We start from the raw sequence: 17,935 nt of genomic DNA on the forward strand, positions 1-17,935 counted from the left end.
AGGAACGTGAAGGTCCACTCGTTCAAACATTTATTCCTATTTGTGTATATATCATATCAATAAATGTTAAAACGGCTTGCCATGGACACGCATGATTGTATTGTACAAGAAATGAAAAGTACAGCATCAAGTTCTTTCTGAATTTTGTTTTATTTTTCATAGTAATGTATTCAAAATTTCTGACTGCGTTTTAGAAACCTCTGCAGTAGTTTGGCCAGGTGGTTATCACATCACTCTGAATGACAGAAATGGGGGACAGCTTAATCATTGTTGGCTATATAAAGGGGGCAAGTACTGAAGTCCCACTTTAATTATTTCATTCACCTGATAAGAATAATAGTATTTCAATAGACCAAAATGAATACATTCATTGTTGCCAGGTTGGTCAAACATTATGGATGACCTACCTAGCAACACTTAATATATGCAGTTTGCATTCCGACTATCAAAATATTATTATTCTAACCAGGTGACTTAATAATTTGTATTGAGGCACTTCACAAAGACTTATGGCTTATTGGGTTAAATGACTTCTAACTCATTGGCAAAAAGGTTGTCACCCCTATTCGCCCGAACTTCTTCAATAGTCTGAATAGTTTGAAGATCAATAGACATGATTGAGGGTGTGTTTACATAATCCTGCCAATAATTTTTGGCTGCTTGTAACCAACACAATTTGATAAACATAGCTTACTAATGAAATATCAATTGACACCAAATTCTTCTCGTCAAAAGATTTTCTTTATACTACAACCCTTTCTGATGAATCATTTCATCTATTCTTGTTTTGTATAGCCATAGGTTTTCCTAGTTTGGTATGCCAAACCAGACAGATACAATGTAATTTTGAAAGGTTAAATGGGAATTCACTATTCAGAGCAAAATCTTGAAGAGAATAATTATAAGAAATTATTTCAAATGTGTTACTTGGTTACTATTATTTTCAACAAAGGTTGGATCTCGATACAAAATAGGTTTTAGTTTTATTTTAGTTTAAAGGTTGATTCTGAAAAAACAAGATAAAAGCATATATTACTCATCACAATTAGATGTCCCTGACTCGATTAAAAGAGAAGAATGTCATACAATGTAGCAAGAATCGTAAATATATCAAAATTACTACAACAAAATACAAATTTCGGTTTTGTAATATTTAAACCTAAAGGGAGTTCACATTTTGATAAATCAACCTTTTCAAAGTTTGTAGTTTCCTTCTTACCAAGCAAGTTGCCAGTTTAATTAAAACACTGATCTCAGAGGGTATACGTATCAACTGATCTGCATAGAATGGATATGGTGTTGCATAAGGAATGAAACTGTCTAAGCAAAATGGCAGACATCGTGTTACTCCATGTTATTAGAGAATATCCATTCAATTGAATGAATTACTGAAATGATCAGAAACTATTGCTATGCATTTAACTGGTGACTATTATTAAAATGGCAAAGGAGGAAAGTACAAAATTTGGAAAGTTCAAGAAATTTTTTAAACATGATATTCTATAATGATATTACCAGCTTAGGGTTACTTGGATTTAGTTTTCCTTACATAAAGCCCCGAAAAAAATATATGGCAAAAACATTAAATTCTACATCTTCTCCACAGGGTGTAGTCCTAGAATATCAAAGCACTTGGCCATGATGGCCGCGGTAGCTTCACAAAGCAGCAGGCGACCTGTGTCAACACTCTCGATTTCTCCTGCAATTATAATGGGAAAGAATGTACATCGTTAATAATAATAATTTAATCCAGAAGAATTCAAGAGTTATGTCAAATGTCTTTCTGAAAAATGGTGGGAGTTTTGTCCAAAGGCATGGGGCCCTTCTATTTTCATACATAATACAACACATTCATAGTGATTGTGTAGTTGTTCTCCAGAGTACATAAACTGAAGCTGAAAATTATCTTTCTATTCTAGCTACCGTAATGGTTATTATTAGTACTTTTACGCACATGGTAGAAGCAAATTCCATGACCTGTTATTAACTTTTCACATGACCGGGGGGGGGGGTTTCACAAAGAAATTTACTCTAAATTGGACTCATTAAAGGAGAGCCATTTGTTAGCCTTAAAAGACAATATATTCAAAAGCAGAAAATCAATTATTTTTGACTTTTCATAAATTCCACATCAAGAACATATGATTGATTTAAATTAACTTTTACAGAATATTTTCAAAGACGCTAGCGGCTTTCCATAATTGTTAAGTCCAACTTAGAGTTAAGTTCCACTTAGGATCTTTGTGAAACGCCCCCAGATGAGTACCATTTTGGTATGGGTTGCAGCATGTGAGTTGTAAACTACTACCTCATAACACAGTATTCTCACTTGCTTTCGGGACAATTGCTCCGCATTTTGTACACTATACCCAACCCTAAACCCTGGTCACCATTCGTACCTGTCTGTTTATTCTTCACGATGCAATAGCAGACTTCGTAGAACTCTGTGAACGTGTTGGCCACCTCGTACAGATAATCACAGATGCCATGGATGAAGAGGTCGTCCAGCGTGCGGGAGATGACCTCAGGGAACCTTGCAAGGCACTTTGCTAGCTTCCATTCCTTGGGGTGCTCGACGGGGATGGACGTGGTCTTGGCAGCCTCCTTCAGGGTCTCGGCCAGCACCTCGGCTTTCCTAGAGATCGACCTGTAGATTGGAAGCAAAACAATTCTCTTTGAAAAATGCTATACAAGAACCATACACGGGTCTCCAGAAAAACCTTTCATGACAACTTTCATACAACTAGAACATTCATTATTAATATTATTATGTTAAAAATAAACATGGTATAAACAAAAGAATCCTACATTGAATCAGGAGGCCTACACACGTAATAGTAAAGAGATAAGGAGAGATAAATGTACAAAGGAGAGAGAGAGAGGGGGATAGAATGATGTGAATACTAAATACAGTGGTAAAGAAAAAAGAGCCGAGAGAGAAAAAAAACTAGCGGTAGACCAAGACGGTGTCTGCAAAATTGGATGAAAAAGATGGGGCAATTTTTCAACAAATGGCACAGTTTGCCAATGCAGGAGAATGAGGGAAGTAAATGAACGGGTGTGCCAGAAAATTGTTGTGACTTAATTTCACGAACTATATGCAAACTTGGAGCAATGATTTTCATTTCATTGCGTGCCACTTCACTGCATATCACAAAACTAGGACAAAAATTCATCCAAGCATGAGAAAATATATTTTATCTGCTGAGGGCCTGTAATGTCACTTTAATAAAGATGATTTCAACCAACAAACTCACCTGATCCTGGTGTAAGCATAGAGAAGATAGACGGCCGTATTCCCCTTGTCTTCCAACATCTAAGCACAAAATGAACAAAACATAAACATCTCAATAAACTTGTGTTTTCAAATTTATGGATTTTTATAATCATATGGATAGCATTTTTATGGAGGAAATCTACTTTGCACTAGGACTGTTGCTACATGAGACAAGCTTGTTGCTAGATTTTGGTTGAAAAGGGCACTCCTCCTGTTCAAGGAATATGCAGTATATACAGCAGTAAATTAGTACATAATACAAATCCTCAAAGAAATTAGTATTGATAACCTGCACTTATCCAACCCATTTCTAGCATTTGAATAAAGGGAACACGATGTAAACTGAGATTAGGATCGTGTCAAAGGATGTCGGTGCTGTGGCAGGAACTTGAACCCCAAACATCATGATTCAGTCCAGTGACTTAACCACTAGACCACAACATGTATTTGCTTAAAGTTGCCTAGTACAGTCAAACCTGTCTATAGCGACCGCCCAAGGGAAACACAAAAAGTGGTCTTTGGAGACAGGTTCCTTTATTACATGTTTCAAGGGCTTTATAGACAGGTGGTCACTAAAGCAGGTTTAATTTAAAATTGTGCAGTTTCTGAAAGTTTTCATTCTTCAGAAGATGGGGTTTTCCTTCATTTTGAAAATAAAAATCTGAAAGGTTGCCAATTTGCTTTACCTTATCGAATGAGAAGATGTAGTCGTTGGTCCTACGATGGCTAAGGTCAGCGTACTTGATGCATCCATAAGCTACAGACTCCTGGGCTGCTTTGAGTTCTTCAGCCGTCAGTACCTGAAAATATTGGAATATCGTCGGGTTACATCAGTTTATACCATCCAAGGTGCTAAAGCATGGTGAACCCAAAAAAAACATGCCAAGAGCAAATCCCCCCCCCCCCCTCCCCTCAAAAAGGGAAATAAATATATGAATAAATACTTTCAACCTACAAATTTAATTTTTGTCCTCCCAAAACACCGCTAGGGATGACATAAGGCCACATGTGTGTTCCAGTTAAGTTGGACTAATAATGCATGCACTTTTAACCTGCAAAATAAGCCAGTTTGTAAATAGCTTCGGTATGCATGACCTTTAAAAAATCCACATAACTTTTAAACGATAGATATGTCCCACTTGTGAATTTTAGAATAATCACTGCTGAAGTGATGGAGGTGCTTCCAGAATACCTTTTGTTCGACTCTTGAGAAGAATACTTCCACCTGTGTATCAGATAAATGTACTGTCGGTGCATAAATAAATACTGATTGCATAATTTTCATGATTCGTCTCGATGGGTTTTACAATTTGGAAAAAAATGACCTTTATCTGCCCATGCGAATATAGTGTTTATGAACTGGCTTATTGCTTTGAATCCTCCAGAAGATTGGTACATGTTGGAGTACTTTGACCTATTGACCTAAGATTTGACCTTGAAATTGACCTTGTGGATCATTTGACCTTGATTTTTTTTTCAAGAAATGTAATCTCTGACATGTAGGAATTTGAGGAAAGTGGTCTTAATATATGCAGGTTCTACAGACTCATTTCAATGAGAACCTCTGCCTGAGGGCAACAAACATGTGGTCTTTCTATACAGGTGGTCGCTATTAAAAGCAGGTTTGACTGTACCTTATCTCTACCCTTCTCCTTGAGTGTTTCCAATGATCGCCTCAATCCTTCATCCAGGAGCGATACCAGTTTAACTACATCTCCGGAGCGGGTCTTGAACTTCTTCCTGGAATTGAAGAAAAGATTGCATTTTTTTTGTAAACACTTACAAATCTTTTGTATACAAAAATGATGTAGTTTCATGCTTACTTTTTAACAGAATTTAACTTTTCCTGAAACTACACTCTGGGCCCTAGCCCAGCAAAAAGAATCTGAAGAAATGTAAAAGGTTCTTTTGTCTGTGATGATGCGTGATTACATAATCAACATTGTCGCGTCAAATGAATGTCCTCATCAACATACACATTATCAGGTGGCGGTGGTCATGTGATCAAAGAAAGACTCATTATTAGTCCATCGGTAGTAGGGTCCATGAGCATATCATAGTTTGAGCACGTGCATTACGAAAAATTACTGTCTCAAATTTGTCCTGTACTATCAAAATTGTCGTGGGTGTACTATTAATAGTTTGGGGACAAGCCTTTGATAGGCCTTTGTTTGTCCCCCCACATTTTGGTACTTCTATTCTGTTGTGTTATTTGTTGGGATTGACTGCATATTGGAAATGTGTGTTATTGTGATTTTTATCAAATGTCAATGTCAATATCAATGTGAAAATAAAATGAATTTAATTTAATTGAATTGAATTAAAATTGTGGTTGCTGGAAAGTTCAGTGCAAGTAAAAGACAAGGTGACAAAGTCATATCAGGTATGGTTATGGAGGCAGTTACCATATCAGCGGCTGGAGGAGGCCTAGAGAGAGCCGGATCGGCTGCACGTGGCGATGCCGATGGGGCCCATTTTTTCGGCTTAATGTTAATTCCAACGTGACAGATGAAAAGACGAGACAACAGATTATTGAATTGCCAGTGAAGAAACGTGCCATAATAAAAAACGTGTTAAAATATCCGGGAAGTGGTCGCTTAACTCCGAGATCAAAAGTAAGTAGACCCAATGCTAAGCATACTAGTTTATATAATAGATTGATTGATTTACATTCCCCAAGCCTCCAACATACAACAAATACAGATCAAATCAGCTTGAATAGTACTCGTATTTAATATGTTGTTCATGTCGATATAGATTTGTTGCTGAAAGTGTATTTGATTTATTTTTGTATCATTTTTGAAAATGTACATGTAGATTATTATAATTTTCATTTGTTCGTGGTTTTTGTAGCAATTGTTGTGATTATAGGCAGTTTTATTTAGTTTGGCTTTAATAGTATTATATCTTATGAGGATTTTATTTTGTTCTTTTATTTCCAACAAAGAGTCTACAGTTGATTATTGTCAAGAATTGGGACTTATAGGTAGAGAAGCGTCTTGCCCAAATTGTAAAACTAAATTTTTAAAAATCTACAGCATGAAGCGTGCCGGAAGATCTTGCGCAGAGCGCAGGTTTCAGTGCAATAGGAAGACTTGTAAGCAGAAATCCAAAAACCAAATATCAAGTCGCAAAGATACTTGGTTTGGAAACAGTAATTTGTCTCTTCGCAAAAGTTTGTTATTAGTGTACGGTTTTATTCATCAAATGCCATATAAACAAACTGTATGAAACAAGTATTTCATCAGCGGATAGTGACTCTGATAATAGCAACGTTTTGACAACATCTAAGGAGACCATAGCGGATTATTTTTCATACTGTAGTGAAGTCTGTCGGTGGTCGCTGGAGACAAAACTGCACACTAACCAACTAACCAATAGACGAATCTAAATTCGGCAAAACCAAATACAATCGCGGGAGATTTGTCGAAGGACAGTGGGTGTTGGGGGCATATGCCGTGAAACCCGACAAACTTTTCTTGTCGCATTGCCAAATAACAAGCGAGATAGGGCCACACTTGAACCGATTATACTTCAGCACATCAAACCAGGCACAACAGTAATTAGTGATTGTTGGAAAGCTTACGACAATCTCGGAGCAGTAGGTTTCCAGCATCTCACTATTAACCACAGCATCAACTTTGTAGATCCTGTCACCGGAGCTCACACTAATAACATTGAAAATTTGTGGTGGTGGCAGATTAAACGGCAAATGAGTGAGACGCACACACGACACATAAACTTAACAAGCAACCTATTTTATATACTATATTATTAATAGTTATATATTTTTTTTTCAATTTCGTGGTAAGGGGGGGGGGGTGCAAAAGGAACTCTTACCCAAATGGAAAATACAAAAGCATCTTTTTAATAGAGTAATATAGTCTTACTTGTCCTCTCCCAAGACTACACCAAAGCTGACATGCTCTATCCTGACGTTGTTGGGATCATACCATCCAAGCTTGCGACATCCACTGAAGATGGCATCAAAATGAGTTGCCTGTAGTCATACAAAGGAAATTTGGAGTAGGAAATGAGTTATTCATGTAATAACAATAATATAATAACATAATTCATGTGCTAACATTGATATAACAGCATTTGTAAGCATTAATATGAAGTGTTAAATATATGAAGGCATTAATAGTATCTACAAGAAAGCTGCTGCATCCTTCTCAAATTGCAACCAATAAGTAGAAAATGAAGAGCCATGGGTGAGAAATGACCCAGTCATTGATTGACTCTCTGGAAAACGAAGAGGCCCAAGGGAAATGGCCGTTGTAAGCACCTTCAGCACATGGCTATGAATGACATGCAACTGTTGGCTATATGTACTGGTATCGGGTGTGGCTCTGACCAGAGCTGCCCTAGCACTATAACAGTCTACGGTCTCTGTACAAAGCTTGTTGTAGACTGACCCGCGCATTCACTCAACCAGCCCTGCTAGTACATATCTGACAAAAATACCTTAGTGCATGCCTGACAATGCAGTTTGAATAGAACAAAGATGAACACAAATGTAGAGCACCTGGTATCTAATTAACATAACGCCCCCCCCTCTCTCTCTCTATCTCTTTCTCTATTTCTACTCAAGCCAGCTGCAGAATGACAAGTGTATTAACTAAACCAGCCTTGCTAGTACATTCAGAAAAAGAAATACCTTGGTGCGTGCCTAACAATTTGAAAAGAGGACAAATTTAGGGCATGTGGTATCTAATTAGCATAACAAAGTTGCCCTGACATACATGTAGGCTTTAAAATCAGACCCTAAGTTGAGCAAGATTGTGAGAGCCTAATTTCAGGCCAGGTTTGAATCCTGCCTACAGGATGCGGCAAAACAGCGGCTTTTTTTATGGTGACGTAAACTGTTATAGTCGTCACATTTCTGTATCTTATAACACAGAGCTCAGTCAACACATTTCCTGATTAATTGGGCACCAAATGTCATGTACCAATCACTATAATTCTGCAACAAAATGAAAACACACAAAATTTCTCTATTTGAAATCAATTCCTCATTTTCATGAACAGATTCATAGTTACAGCAATTTATGGTCATAGGTCAGACTCATCTGAATTATACTTGCCACCACAACCATGGCCCTGTAACACAAAGCTTAGCAATTGATCGTACGACTCATTGGTCAACGGATTGAACGACTCGTCGGTCACCGGATTGCACGACCCGTCGGTCACCGGATTGCATGACCCGTCGATCACCCGATTGCACGACCTGTCGGTCAATCGATTGCACATCTCATCGGTCAATCAATCGATTGTACGACTCATCGGTCAATCGATTGTACGACTCATCGGTCAATCAATCGATTGTACGCCTCATCGGTCAATCGATTGTACGACTCATCGGTCAATCAATCAGACCATATACAATCAATTTATTGTACATCATGGTCAATTACAAAGTAGCAGTCTATCAGGAAGTCATCTTTGTGTTACGGGGTCCTGAAATCCACAATTCTCTTCACTCACCTGCCCCGCGTCCACCACATATATGAGCCTTTCACCCTTATCCTCATGCACTCTTTGGTAGAGGGTAGCCATGTCCGACGTGTCGTAGGTGTAGCCTCCGTCAGACTTGACAATAGTCAGAGGCACTGCGCTGTCAGGGGTGAACATGATCTTTCTGCCGTCGTCAAACTCCAAGTGTCCTACAGGAAAAAAAGAAAGGTATCAATTAATTGGAGGGCTACGTTTAAGGGTAACTTTGATTTCTGGTAATGACCGAATAATGAATATTATTACCCGTATCAGACATCTGAGCTGGTCATTTACAAAACCGTATTGCCCTAGTTTTCACTAGCAGTGGGAACGGAGGGGTATATTCTTTGTATTTTCCTTGGTCTCCCTGCGCGTATTGACTTTGCGTGTAGAGACGAGTGAAAATATACCTTGGTATTTTCCACGGTCTCGCATTTTCATTGCGCATCTATTAATATTATGCGTACGAGAACCTGCGCACTTTGCGCGCACTCTATTGTGACGTAATAATCACACCAAATACACACTGTAGTGTATCGAAAATTTTGTCAAGCACTGGATGCACAGTGTTGGTTCGACAAAGTTTGTTCAGTTCTTGAGATTGTCATGGTGGATGTCTGTATTTGCTCTAGATGTCTGATTTGGATAACAATAAAAATATTGACTGGCTTTACTTTCGGGGGATATCAGAAATATTGACCGCGCTAAGACCATATTGCCCTCGTCTTTCGACTCGGGGCAATATGATCTGAGCTTGGTCAACATTTCTGATATACCCCTCAAGGCCAGTCAATATTATATAAATGAATGAATAATCCTAAATTACACTGATTGTTTGAAACATTAAAACAACATATACAATCTTTGTAGATGACTATCACCATATATATATAAAGTGTGATTTAATGGGCTTGAACTATCTCATGGGTGTACAAGCCCAATTTTTTCTGAGTGCGGATAGTGTACCTGTCACTACTTCCCTGAATATTAATATTTCTGTTTTTGATAATCTATTATGACATAGTAACTTTTTCTTGAAATAAGGGCTAGCTTGCTGCCTAATATTGGTATTTTCCAAATTCATAGGAGGGAGGCTGACGGCCCATAGCCCTCTCTTCATAGACCTCTGATACTGCAACACTTTTACAAGCAAAATACAGTAAAAAACCTGTCTAAAGCGGGCACCAAAGGGAAAGTGGCCACTATAGACAGTTTTTTTGTTTATACACCCAAGTACATTTAAGTTTATGTGTATCAACTATGCAATAAAATGTCACATTTTGGCGATCTTACCGGCAGTCCCGCTCCTAAAATGTGAAAATTGCAACATGGTTTAAAAAAAGTGAGCTTTATTTCAAGAACTTTTTCAGATCATGATTTTTCAAGAGTCGCAAGCTGTCACCATGGCACCCACCCGCATACAGTCAAATAATGAAGCAAAATAGCATTTTTTTTCTTCTTCTTCAAGATAATCTGCCTCCTTCAATACTGAAGATTCTTGCAGATGCATTATATACTCGGCCTGGTTGGGGTGTGCAGGTGAACCTCTACACCGGGGTTTCCCCCTACTTTTATACGATCAGTGCAGTGGGTTCTTAACGTGCAAGGGTGGTGCCTCTCCTGTACGCGGGGCCTCCATTGAACATCCTATCCAAGGGAAGGATCTTACCTCCTGCCTCCAGCTTCTGCACCACCACATTCATCCTCTCTTGATAGAAGGACTCTCCTCTTGGGATTAGATTCTTCACATCAAGACGGGCGTAGATCTTGTTGAATTCTGAAAGAAAAAGCATGAAAAATCACTTTAAAGGCATCGTTTAACAATGTTAAATCTGAAATGCACGGCCCTACGTGTTATCAGTGTCTGTGATATGGTGTAATATTGAAGCTCTAAAAAAACTGCGCTTCAAAATGACCAAGAATGCCTCAAAAAAGTCTGACCTAATGGTTTATAATTATGATTGCAGCACAAGCTAAATTCAGGATTTGTTTCAGAATCTGAGACAAAGTTACCCAATCACTAGCAATTACCATCCACTAGAAACTTCTCATAGACCTAAACCCTGGATCCAAAGACAATTACTTCATTGAGATGTTTACTACCCCAACAATAGGAGGAGGAGGAGAAGTGGGGGGGGGGGGGGGGGGGGGGGAGGGGGGGAGGGGGGGGGGGAGGGATATTATATGATGATTTCGACTGAACATATGGCATCCCCCCTGAAATATAACTAACGGTATCCTATCTTTATTAACAAAATAATCTGACTGCACAAATCAGTAATTAATGTGCTTTTTATGTGATTCCTTTTTTGTTTTTATTTCACAAGTCATCAATAGTCAAGTGCGCATTGAGCAGTTGATTTCAAGGGGATTTGGAACCTTACAAATCTCTTATATCGTTATCATTATCAACTTTGTCTATGTTGAGGGTTCAGTGACACAAAGACGTAACTCCATATTTTGCCAAAATGAGTATTTGATATCAAAATGTTCAGAAAAATGTGGGCTTTTCAGGAAACAGAAAAACTTCACTCCACCCTAGGCTAGTGAAACATAGACTTAACTCCTTAAGGTCCAAGTGCTCAGTGACACATACACCACTTTTTTTCAAAATGGCCAAAATAGAGTTACGTCTTTGTGTCACTGACCCCTCGATGTGTATTATCCACAAAAAAAACACAAAACACACACACAAGAAGGTGGGATTATCATTATGAGAGAGAGTAGTCTGACCAACCTGTCTTTGAGATATCACAGATGAGTTCCCAAGCCTTGATGATACTTGGCTCACCACCCTGGAGTCTGACCACCATCTTGTAAGCTCTCTTCTTGAATTCTTCATCTCCATCAAACCTCACCTTAGATTCCTGAATCAAACAAAACAAAGAAACGAGATCAAGTCTGTGATACATCAAACAAGCATGAATTACTGAAGAGCTTTATGTCAATACACTTTAAAGGTATAGACCAGTTTTGTCATGCAATTGCATTGTGAAAGAAACGTTGTGGAAACGATCAGAAAATTAGGTTGATCATCTAGCACATAAGTATTGGTGTGTACTGCAAGGTTCTGGAATCGTCAAAATGATAAGAAATTTGGCGCAGTCTTGGTAAAGTTACAAGCACTGTACACAGAAAGATGTATGGGGGACTACGAGATATCTATCCAGGCCGGATCGATATGATAATTTACCAAATATATCAATTAGTAGGCAGTTTCCCGGCAAAATTTGTATCATCACGTATTAGTCAAAACATATTCTTTCACATGATTGGTAATAAAAGGTTCCATTTCATTTTTTTTTGAGAGAGAGGGGGGGGGGGGGGGCGTTTCCAATACTGGTCTATACCTTTAAGGATACTATTGATAAAGCATTTGATACATATGCAATGTCGCTAATCAGTTAACAGTTGCACATTTCGCTTGCTTTTCCCCCAATACATATTGATACTAAAAATTAGGACATATGCACACATAGGCATAGGCACTCAACCATACTCTGTAAAAGTACCATACCTATTGTAGCCATACCCTTCATCACAGATTTGTTTTGAGTAATACTTTAGCCACTCACTATTTCACAGGCATGCTAATCCTAATATAACCACACATACATTTGCATTCATCTAAGTAGCCATTTAACCCCTGGGTTAAGAAAAGCAACATAGATAAAATGCTTTGCTGGAGGACACATTTACCTGAAAACCTGTCTGCACTAGTTTGGCCAGGAGGGATTAGACCTCCCTGCATGGTCACTGACAGGTGGTTATCTCATGAAATCAGCTCTCAATTAACATAAGAAAAAGGGGATCATGTGGGGGGGGGGGGGGAACCAAGGGGTACCGCTTAGGCATTGTTTGCTTTATAGAGGGCCCATCCCCCTTTAATACCCGGGATTGAACCTACAATATTTACATCTCTTTGAATCTCTACAATACCATATCGCTATGCTTTTAGCGGGCACACACACACACAATAAATACCTTGTAAAACTTCTGAAGGTCCTGGATGGGAGGAGACTCGTTGAGATAGTTAGGAAACTGATCGGCAAGATGGGTGATGAGCATGCCAAACTGAGTGCCCCAGTCTCCAAGATGGTTTACCTTCAACACATCATGTCCTTAAACATGGAGAGATCGCAGAGGGAAATGATGTAATCAATAGGGAAATGATGCAATCAATAGGTAACTAATGTAATCAATAGGGAAATGATGTAATCAAAAGGTAATTGATGTAATCAATAGGGAAATGATGTAATCAATAGGTAACTAATGTAATCAATAGGGAAATGATGTAATCAATTTGGAAATGATGTAATCAATAGGGAAATGATGTAATCAATAGGTAATTGATGTAATCAATAGGGAAATGATGTAATCAATAGGGAAATGATGCAATCAATAGGTAACTAATGTAATCAATAGGGAAATGATGTAATCAATAGGTAACTAATGTAATCAATAGGGAAATGATGTAATCAATAGGGAAATGATGTAATCAATAGGGAAATGATGTAATCAATAGGTAATTGATGTAATCAATAGGGAAATGATGTAATCAATAGGTAACTAATGTAATCAATAGGGAAATGATGTAATCAATAGGGAAATGATGTAATCAATAGGGAAATGATGTAATCAATAGGTAACTGATGTAATCAATAGGGAAATGATGAAATCAATAGGGAAATGATGTAATCAATAGGTAATTGATGTAATCAATAGGGAAATGATGTAATCAATAGGGAAATGATGTAATCAATTTGGAAATGATGTAATCAATATGGAAACCATGAAAGAGGTCTTCATTTAAGATGGTTGTATGGCAAATGCAGTCATATTAAAAATGCAAAGTTTGCATTGTGTGTGATGGGCTCAAGATTCCTTCAAGACTGACCTACGAACTCCATGAGCCGGGAGATGCTCTCTCCGATGATAGTTGACCTCAGGTGACCTATGTGCATCTCCTTGGCGATGTTGGGAGAGGACATGTCAATGACGACCTTCCTCTTCTTACTGAGGGGTGGAGGAAGCACCCCTTGGGTCAAGATCCCGGTGACGAGGGGGGTGATGAAGGATTTCTTGAGGTGGATGTTGATGAAACCCGGTCCTGCAATATCCACCTGGTGAAGATGATAAAGATGTTATAAATTGATTTAATTAGTCACTAATGAGGGGTGGAGGGAGTGCCATATGTTCAATTTACATAATTCAATTTGTCAATAATAGTGACTAATGGGATTATGTACAAAATAATTCAAACTAAATTTGGACAGAGATTATTTGTAAGTATTTACCTTTTCAATGACATCATTTGAAGGGATGTTTGCTTGGATCTGCTGGGCAACGACTCTTGGAGAGACTGGAGAGCCCTGGGCCTTCAGTTGCTGTAAGAGGGATGTAAACAAAACAAACGCAAATATTACATTTGTAGAGGCTAATATTTTCAACCTCTTCATAACATTTTTGAAATACACCAAAGGAAAATGCATGTTTATACATTGTCATTTGCAATAAAGAATTCTTAGTTATGGATGAATTATTTTGTTTCTAAACATTTTCTATCATAAGTTGCTAAAATGCACATACTCTGATCAAGACAGACAGAGAGTTGACAAGTATATTTTTCATAATTCTTGTAACTTAATAATGAAAGGTGGAATAGTGTATAAGGGACTTAAACATCGAACGAATCAATTTTTCATATACCGTAATTAACGGAGTATAAACCGCACCTTTTTGCCGCCGAAAAAAATTCAAAGTCGGGGGTGCGGTTTATACACGGTACACAAAAAAAAAAAAAAAAAAAAAAAATATTAAAGTTTCGATTTATGCCCCTCCACCTGGCGCTATGCCTGGCAATGTCTCCCAGCTCAGTAATCGGTGTGTTGACTCACCACTAGGAAACTAGAACAACACTCAAATTTGTCTGTCATCTTGGTTTAAAGGTAATCTTTCTGATAGATCTCAATATGTAGTTTATAATAATAATTCCTACACACGGTGTACCACAAGGTTCTATCCTAGGTCCTTTACTGTTTTTTAATTTACATTAATGATCTTACACATTCAGCTGCACCTCGCAGTTAAATGAAAGGCCTTCCCGCGTGGGTTTTTTTAACACGGACCTGGCTTGCTGCCGACAGACTCGGCCAAAAACAAAAACATTTTTTTTTTTTTAATTTTTTTTAAAGGGCGAAAAAGAGGGGAGCGGTTAATACACGAGGGCGGTTTATACAACGTTAATTACGGTACTTAAAGAATAACGAAACTTGGTACGGGTGTGAATAATTTAATTGTTAACTGTATCTTCATGAGGAAGAAGAGAGAGAGAAAGGAGTGGGGGAGAGAGAGAGAGAGAGAAAGGAAGAGGAGAGAGAGAAAGGAAGAGGGGAGAGAGAGAGAGAGAGAAAAAAGAAAGAAAGAAGGACATACATGTATGATGCCTAAACTTGCAAACCTCATCCTCCCTATTCAAAATGCAGCATCATGGCAATCATGAGTCATGACAGTGAACTATTAACCTTTTAATACCTGAGCAATGATCATTGCACTGTTGCACTGGTAGTCTCCAAACTTCTCCACCTGGCTGGGCTGTACTGCGACAGGGGCATTGGTGAGGGCTGGGTACGCAACACGAAGGGCAGTCCTGAAGATCTCAGTTAGCTTGCCGCATACATTGTTTCCAGCTGCATCGCCACCTTGGGACTCCTCCTCGACAATGCTCTGATAACAATTTAACAGATGATATCCATTAAAAAACTTAATATACTATGAACTTTTATTATTGTTCCCATTTATTTGAAAAGGATTTTTCCCAATGTCATTAGATTTCAAGTCAATCGCTGTTCATACAAGAAAAATGATTTTATTATATTTTACTTTTCTCTTGGGGGGCCCTGCAAGCAAGATTTGACATTACAACTTTGAACCCAAATCATTCAGCAGATAACATACTTATGGCCTTGAACATTCTGGGTAATTTTTTTTATTACCTATAAAGAACAATTAAATATTTTGTATTCAATTTTGAATCGAACAGTAGTCTAGGTGTAAACAAAAAAGATTCTTGTCTTTGATGAAAATGAATTTAACTATATAAGTCTACCCTCTTTAGATGCGAAATGCGGTACTTGAGCTTCTGATTCTCCGTCTGGAGTTTCTCAAGTTCTGGAGGAACCTGCTCCCAATCCTCAACGCCACCATTCTGAAGCTCTTGAATCTGTTGCTTCAGCTCGGCAATTTGAGACTCCTGTAGAGAAAGCATTGTTTGGATGGAAGTTTGAACAGGAAGCATATGCGGTCAACAATCATACAGCAGGTCAAAGGTTAGACAGAAATAACCATCTGATTTGGGTCATTTCTTTAATAAAACTGACATTTGTTGACATTCCCCAATACAGATGGTAACCCAGAGATCTCGTACCGTGGGGGTAGCTAGAGCCAACAATGTACATCTTTTCGTTCAAAACATTTCCTCCCCGATTTTCTTTATTTAGATCTAATTTTCTGATTTCTATATCAGATGTAAATTAGGTCGGTATGTCATTTGTCCTAATTGCAGTTATCAAAATTTGATAACTTAATATTAAATGTATAATTTACGGACTTACTTATATGAATTATCCAATTTGTATCTCAGAACTGTGAAACAGTACGTTCATTTACTCGAACATAGGGCTATATGACCCGGCGGCCAAAATATTTCCGGGTCAACCTACCAAAACATAGCCAAATGGCCAATCAGAGCACTCGTTTCGTGGGAGTTCGTTGGTCAAGCCGGGCTGACTCGTACGTAGCTACGGTAGCTATTGGACGTTCGAAAAGAAAAAATGAATATTCATCAACTAACACCAAGACGGATAATGTTGACGACGAGACTTTCTCGGATTAATCATTAATTTAGGATGTAAATGAGCAAGCTATCGTAAGTCAAATAAGCTATATATATGTTATTTTTAATTTTTATTATAATTGCAGCAGTTATGAGGATGTAAAGAGTGAAAATCTCGTTGCATATCTCATTCATCGCGGTCCGGTCGAACCGAACCATTTGTTCCGCACAGTCCCGTACAGTCCCGATAGGCCATACTTCAGTCTCTATAATCGGAGGTCTAGTGGAGCCAGACGTAGTCTCAGGTGAACAACCGATGACTAGAGAGACTGAAGTTTTCGGTCTAGTCAAAGGTCACATGTCAAGCCGTGCTGCCCTGCCCAACTAGTACTTAGTACTATAGATAGAGCATTGAATTATAAAGTGCACGACTAATCATAATCATTCATATTCCCTATTCACTCTGGACTTTCTCTAGGCGCGCCTGTGTGAAGTTATCTACCGTGATATCTCAGATCCTCATTACGGTAGATAACTTCACACAAGCGCGCGCCCTTCCGCATTCCTCGTTTATGAGGACGATCCTCATTCTTGGACCAGCGCCCCTACTGAAAATACTCCAAAAATAACAAGAAAATTGACACAAAACAGGTAATAAACATAGATCTAACAAGTTAGATCTAGGTCTAACGACTTTTAAGTCATGATCTTTATTTGGACATTTAGATCTAGGATAGAGATCTACTTAATATTTACTTTTATGTTTTGGTAGGGTTGGTATCTAGACCTAGATCTATACGCCGGAGTAACAGGTCAAATTTTGGATAGGCTCCTGAACAAGCACCCAATTTTTTTTTTTTTTTAAAGAAGTGTTTAAAAGTTAGACTAGATTCTAACTTTAAGTTAGATCTAGGTTTAGATCTAGGTCTAACGTTAGGCCTAAAAGTTAGATCTAGACTATAATAAGAGGACTCTTAGTCTTACTTGTTGAGAGGCTCGAGATGTCAACTTTTCAACCAGGCTGTCCATTCTTTATCTGTTCTTCTTAATCTTCCAGGCTGTTCTTCTTAATCTTCAAAATAAAGTAGCAGTGCAAAAACGTTACGGATTTGTATATATTTCGGCACAAATTTACACAAGCCGTCCACCTTCGGCAAAGATCACCCTTGTCTAGATGCTGAACAGGCTTTGACAAGTAGTAGAAGTAGAAGTACGGTGAAATACCCAGTGAATGTGTTGCAACAGCGCGCCTCAGCCCCATAAGCTCAAATATGTGTTGGTTCTGCCGCGCCTACACGTACCTACCTACATGTGCGCTCAAACCG

General features: G+C 38.3%; 1 protein-coding gene across 1 annotated transcript; it reads right to left on the bottom strand.

Moving 5' to 3' along the window:
* Positions 1-138: 138 nt before the first annotated feature.
* Positions 139-17,928, bottom strand: LOC575790 (arginine--tRNA ligase, cytoplasmic). The gene is made up of 15 exons (XM_030980424.1): positions 17,595-17,928; positions 15,885-16,028; positions 15,311-15,502; positions 14,074-14,163; positions 13,674-13,899; positions 12,761-12,897; positions 11,514-11,643; positions 10,446-10,553; positions 8,768-8,946; positions 7,168-7,277; positions 4,912-5,017; positions 3,964-4,077; positions 3,258-3,316; positions 2,400-2,647; positions 139-1,699 (listed from the first exon to the last, which is right to left on the bottom strand). The coding sequence occupies exons 1-15, from the start codon at positions 17,637-17,639 to the stop codon at positions 1,590-1,592; spliced, it is 1,998 nt and encodes a 665-aa protein (XP_030836284.1). The 5' UTR covers positions 17,640-17,928; the 3' UTR covers positions 139-1,589.
* Between the last annotated feature and the right edge of the window lie 7 nt (positions 17,929-17,935).

The sequence above is a fragment of the Strongylocentrotus purpuratus genome, unplaced genomic scaffold (assembly GCF_000002235.5).
Source record: "Strongylocentrotus purpuratus isolate Spur 01 unplaced genomic scaffold, Spur_5.0 spur5_scaffold_11, whole genome shotgun sequence".
In the NCBI taxonomy this organism is placed as follows: Eukaryota; Metazoa; Echinodermata; class Echinoidea; order Camarodonta; family Strongylocentrotidae; genus Strongylocentrotus; species Strongylocentrotus purpuratus.

Coding starts and splice junctions, on each gene's coding strand:
- LOC575790 (XM_030980424.1), bottom strand. CDS start 17,639: ATGGACAGCCTGGTTGAAAAGTTGACATCTCGAGCCTCTCAACAA. Junction 13,900..14,073: donor CAAATGATGTCATTGAAAAG/GTAAATACTTAC, acceptor CATCTTCACCAG/GTGGATATTGCAGGACCGGG. Junction 8,947..10,445: donor GCAGAAGCTGGAGGCAGGAG/GTAAGATCCTTC, acceptor TTTTTCCTGTAG/GACACTTGGAGTTTGACGAC.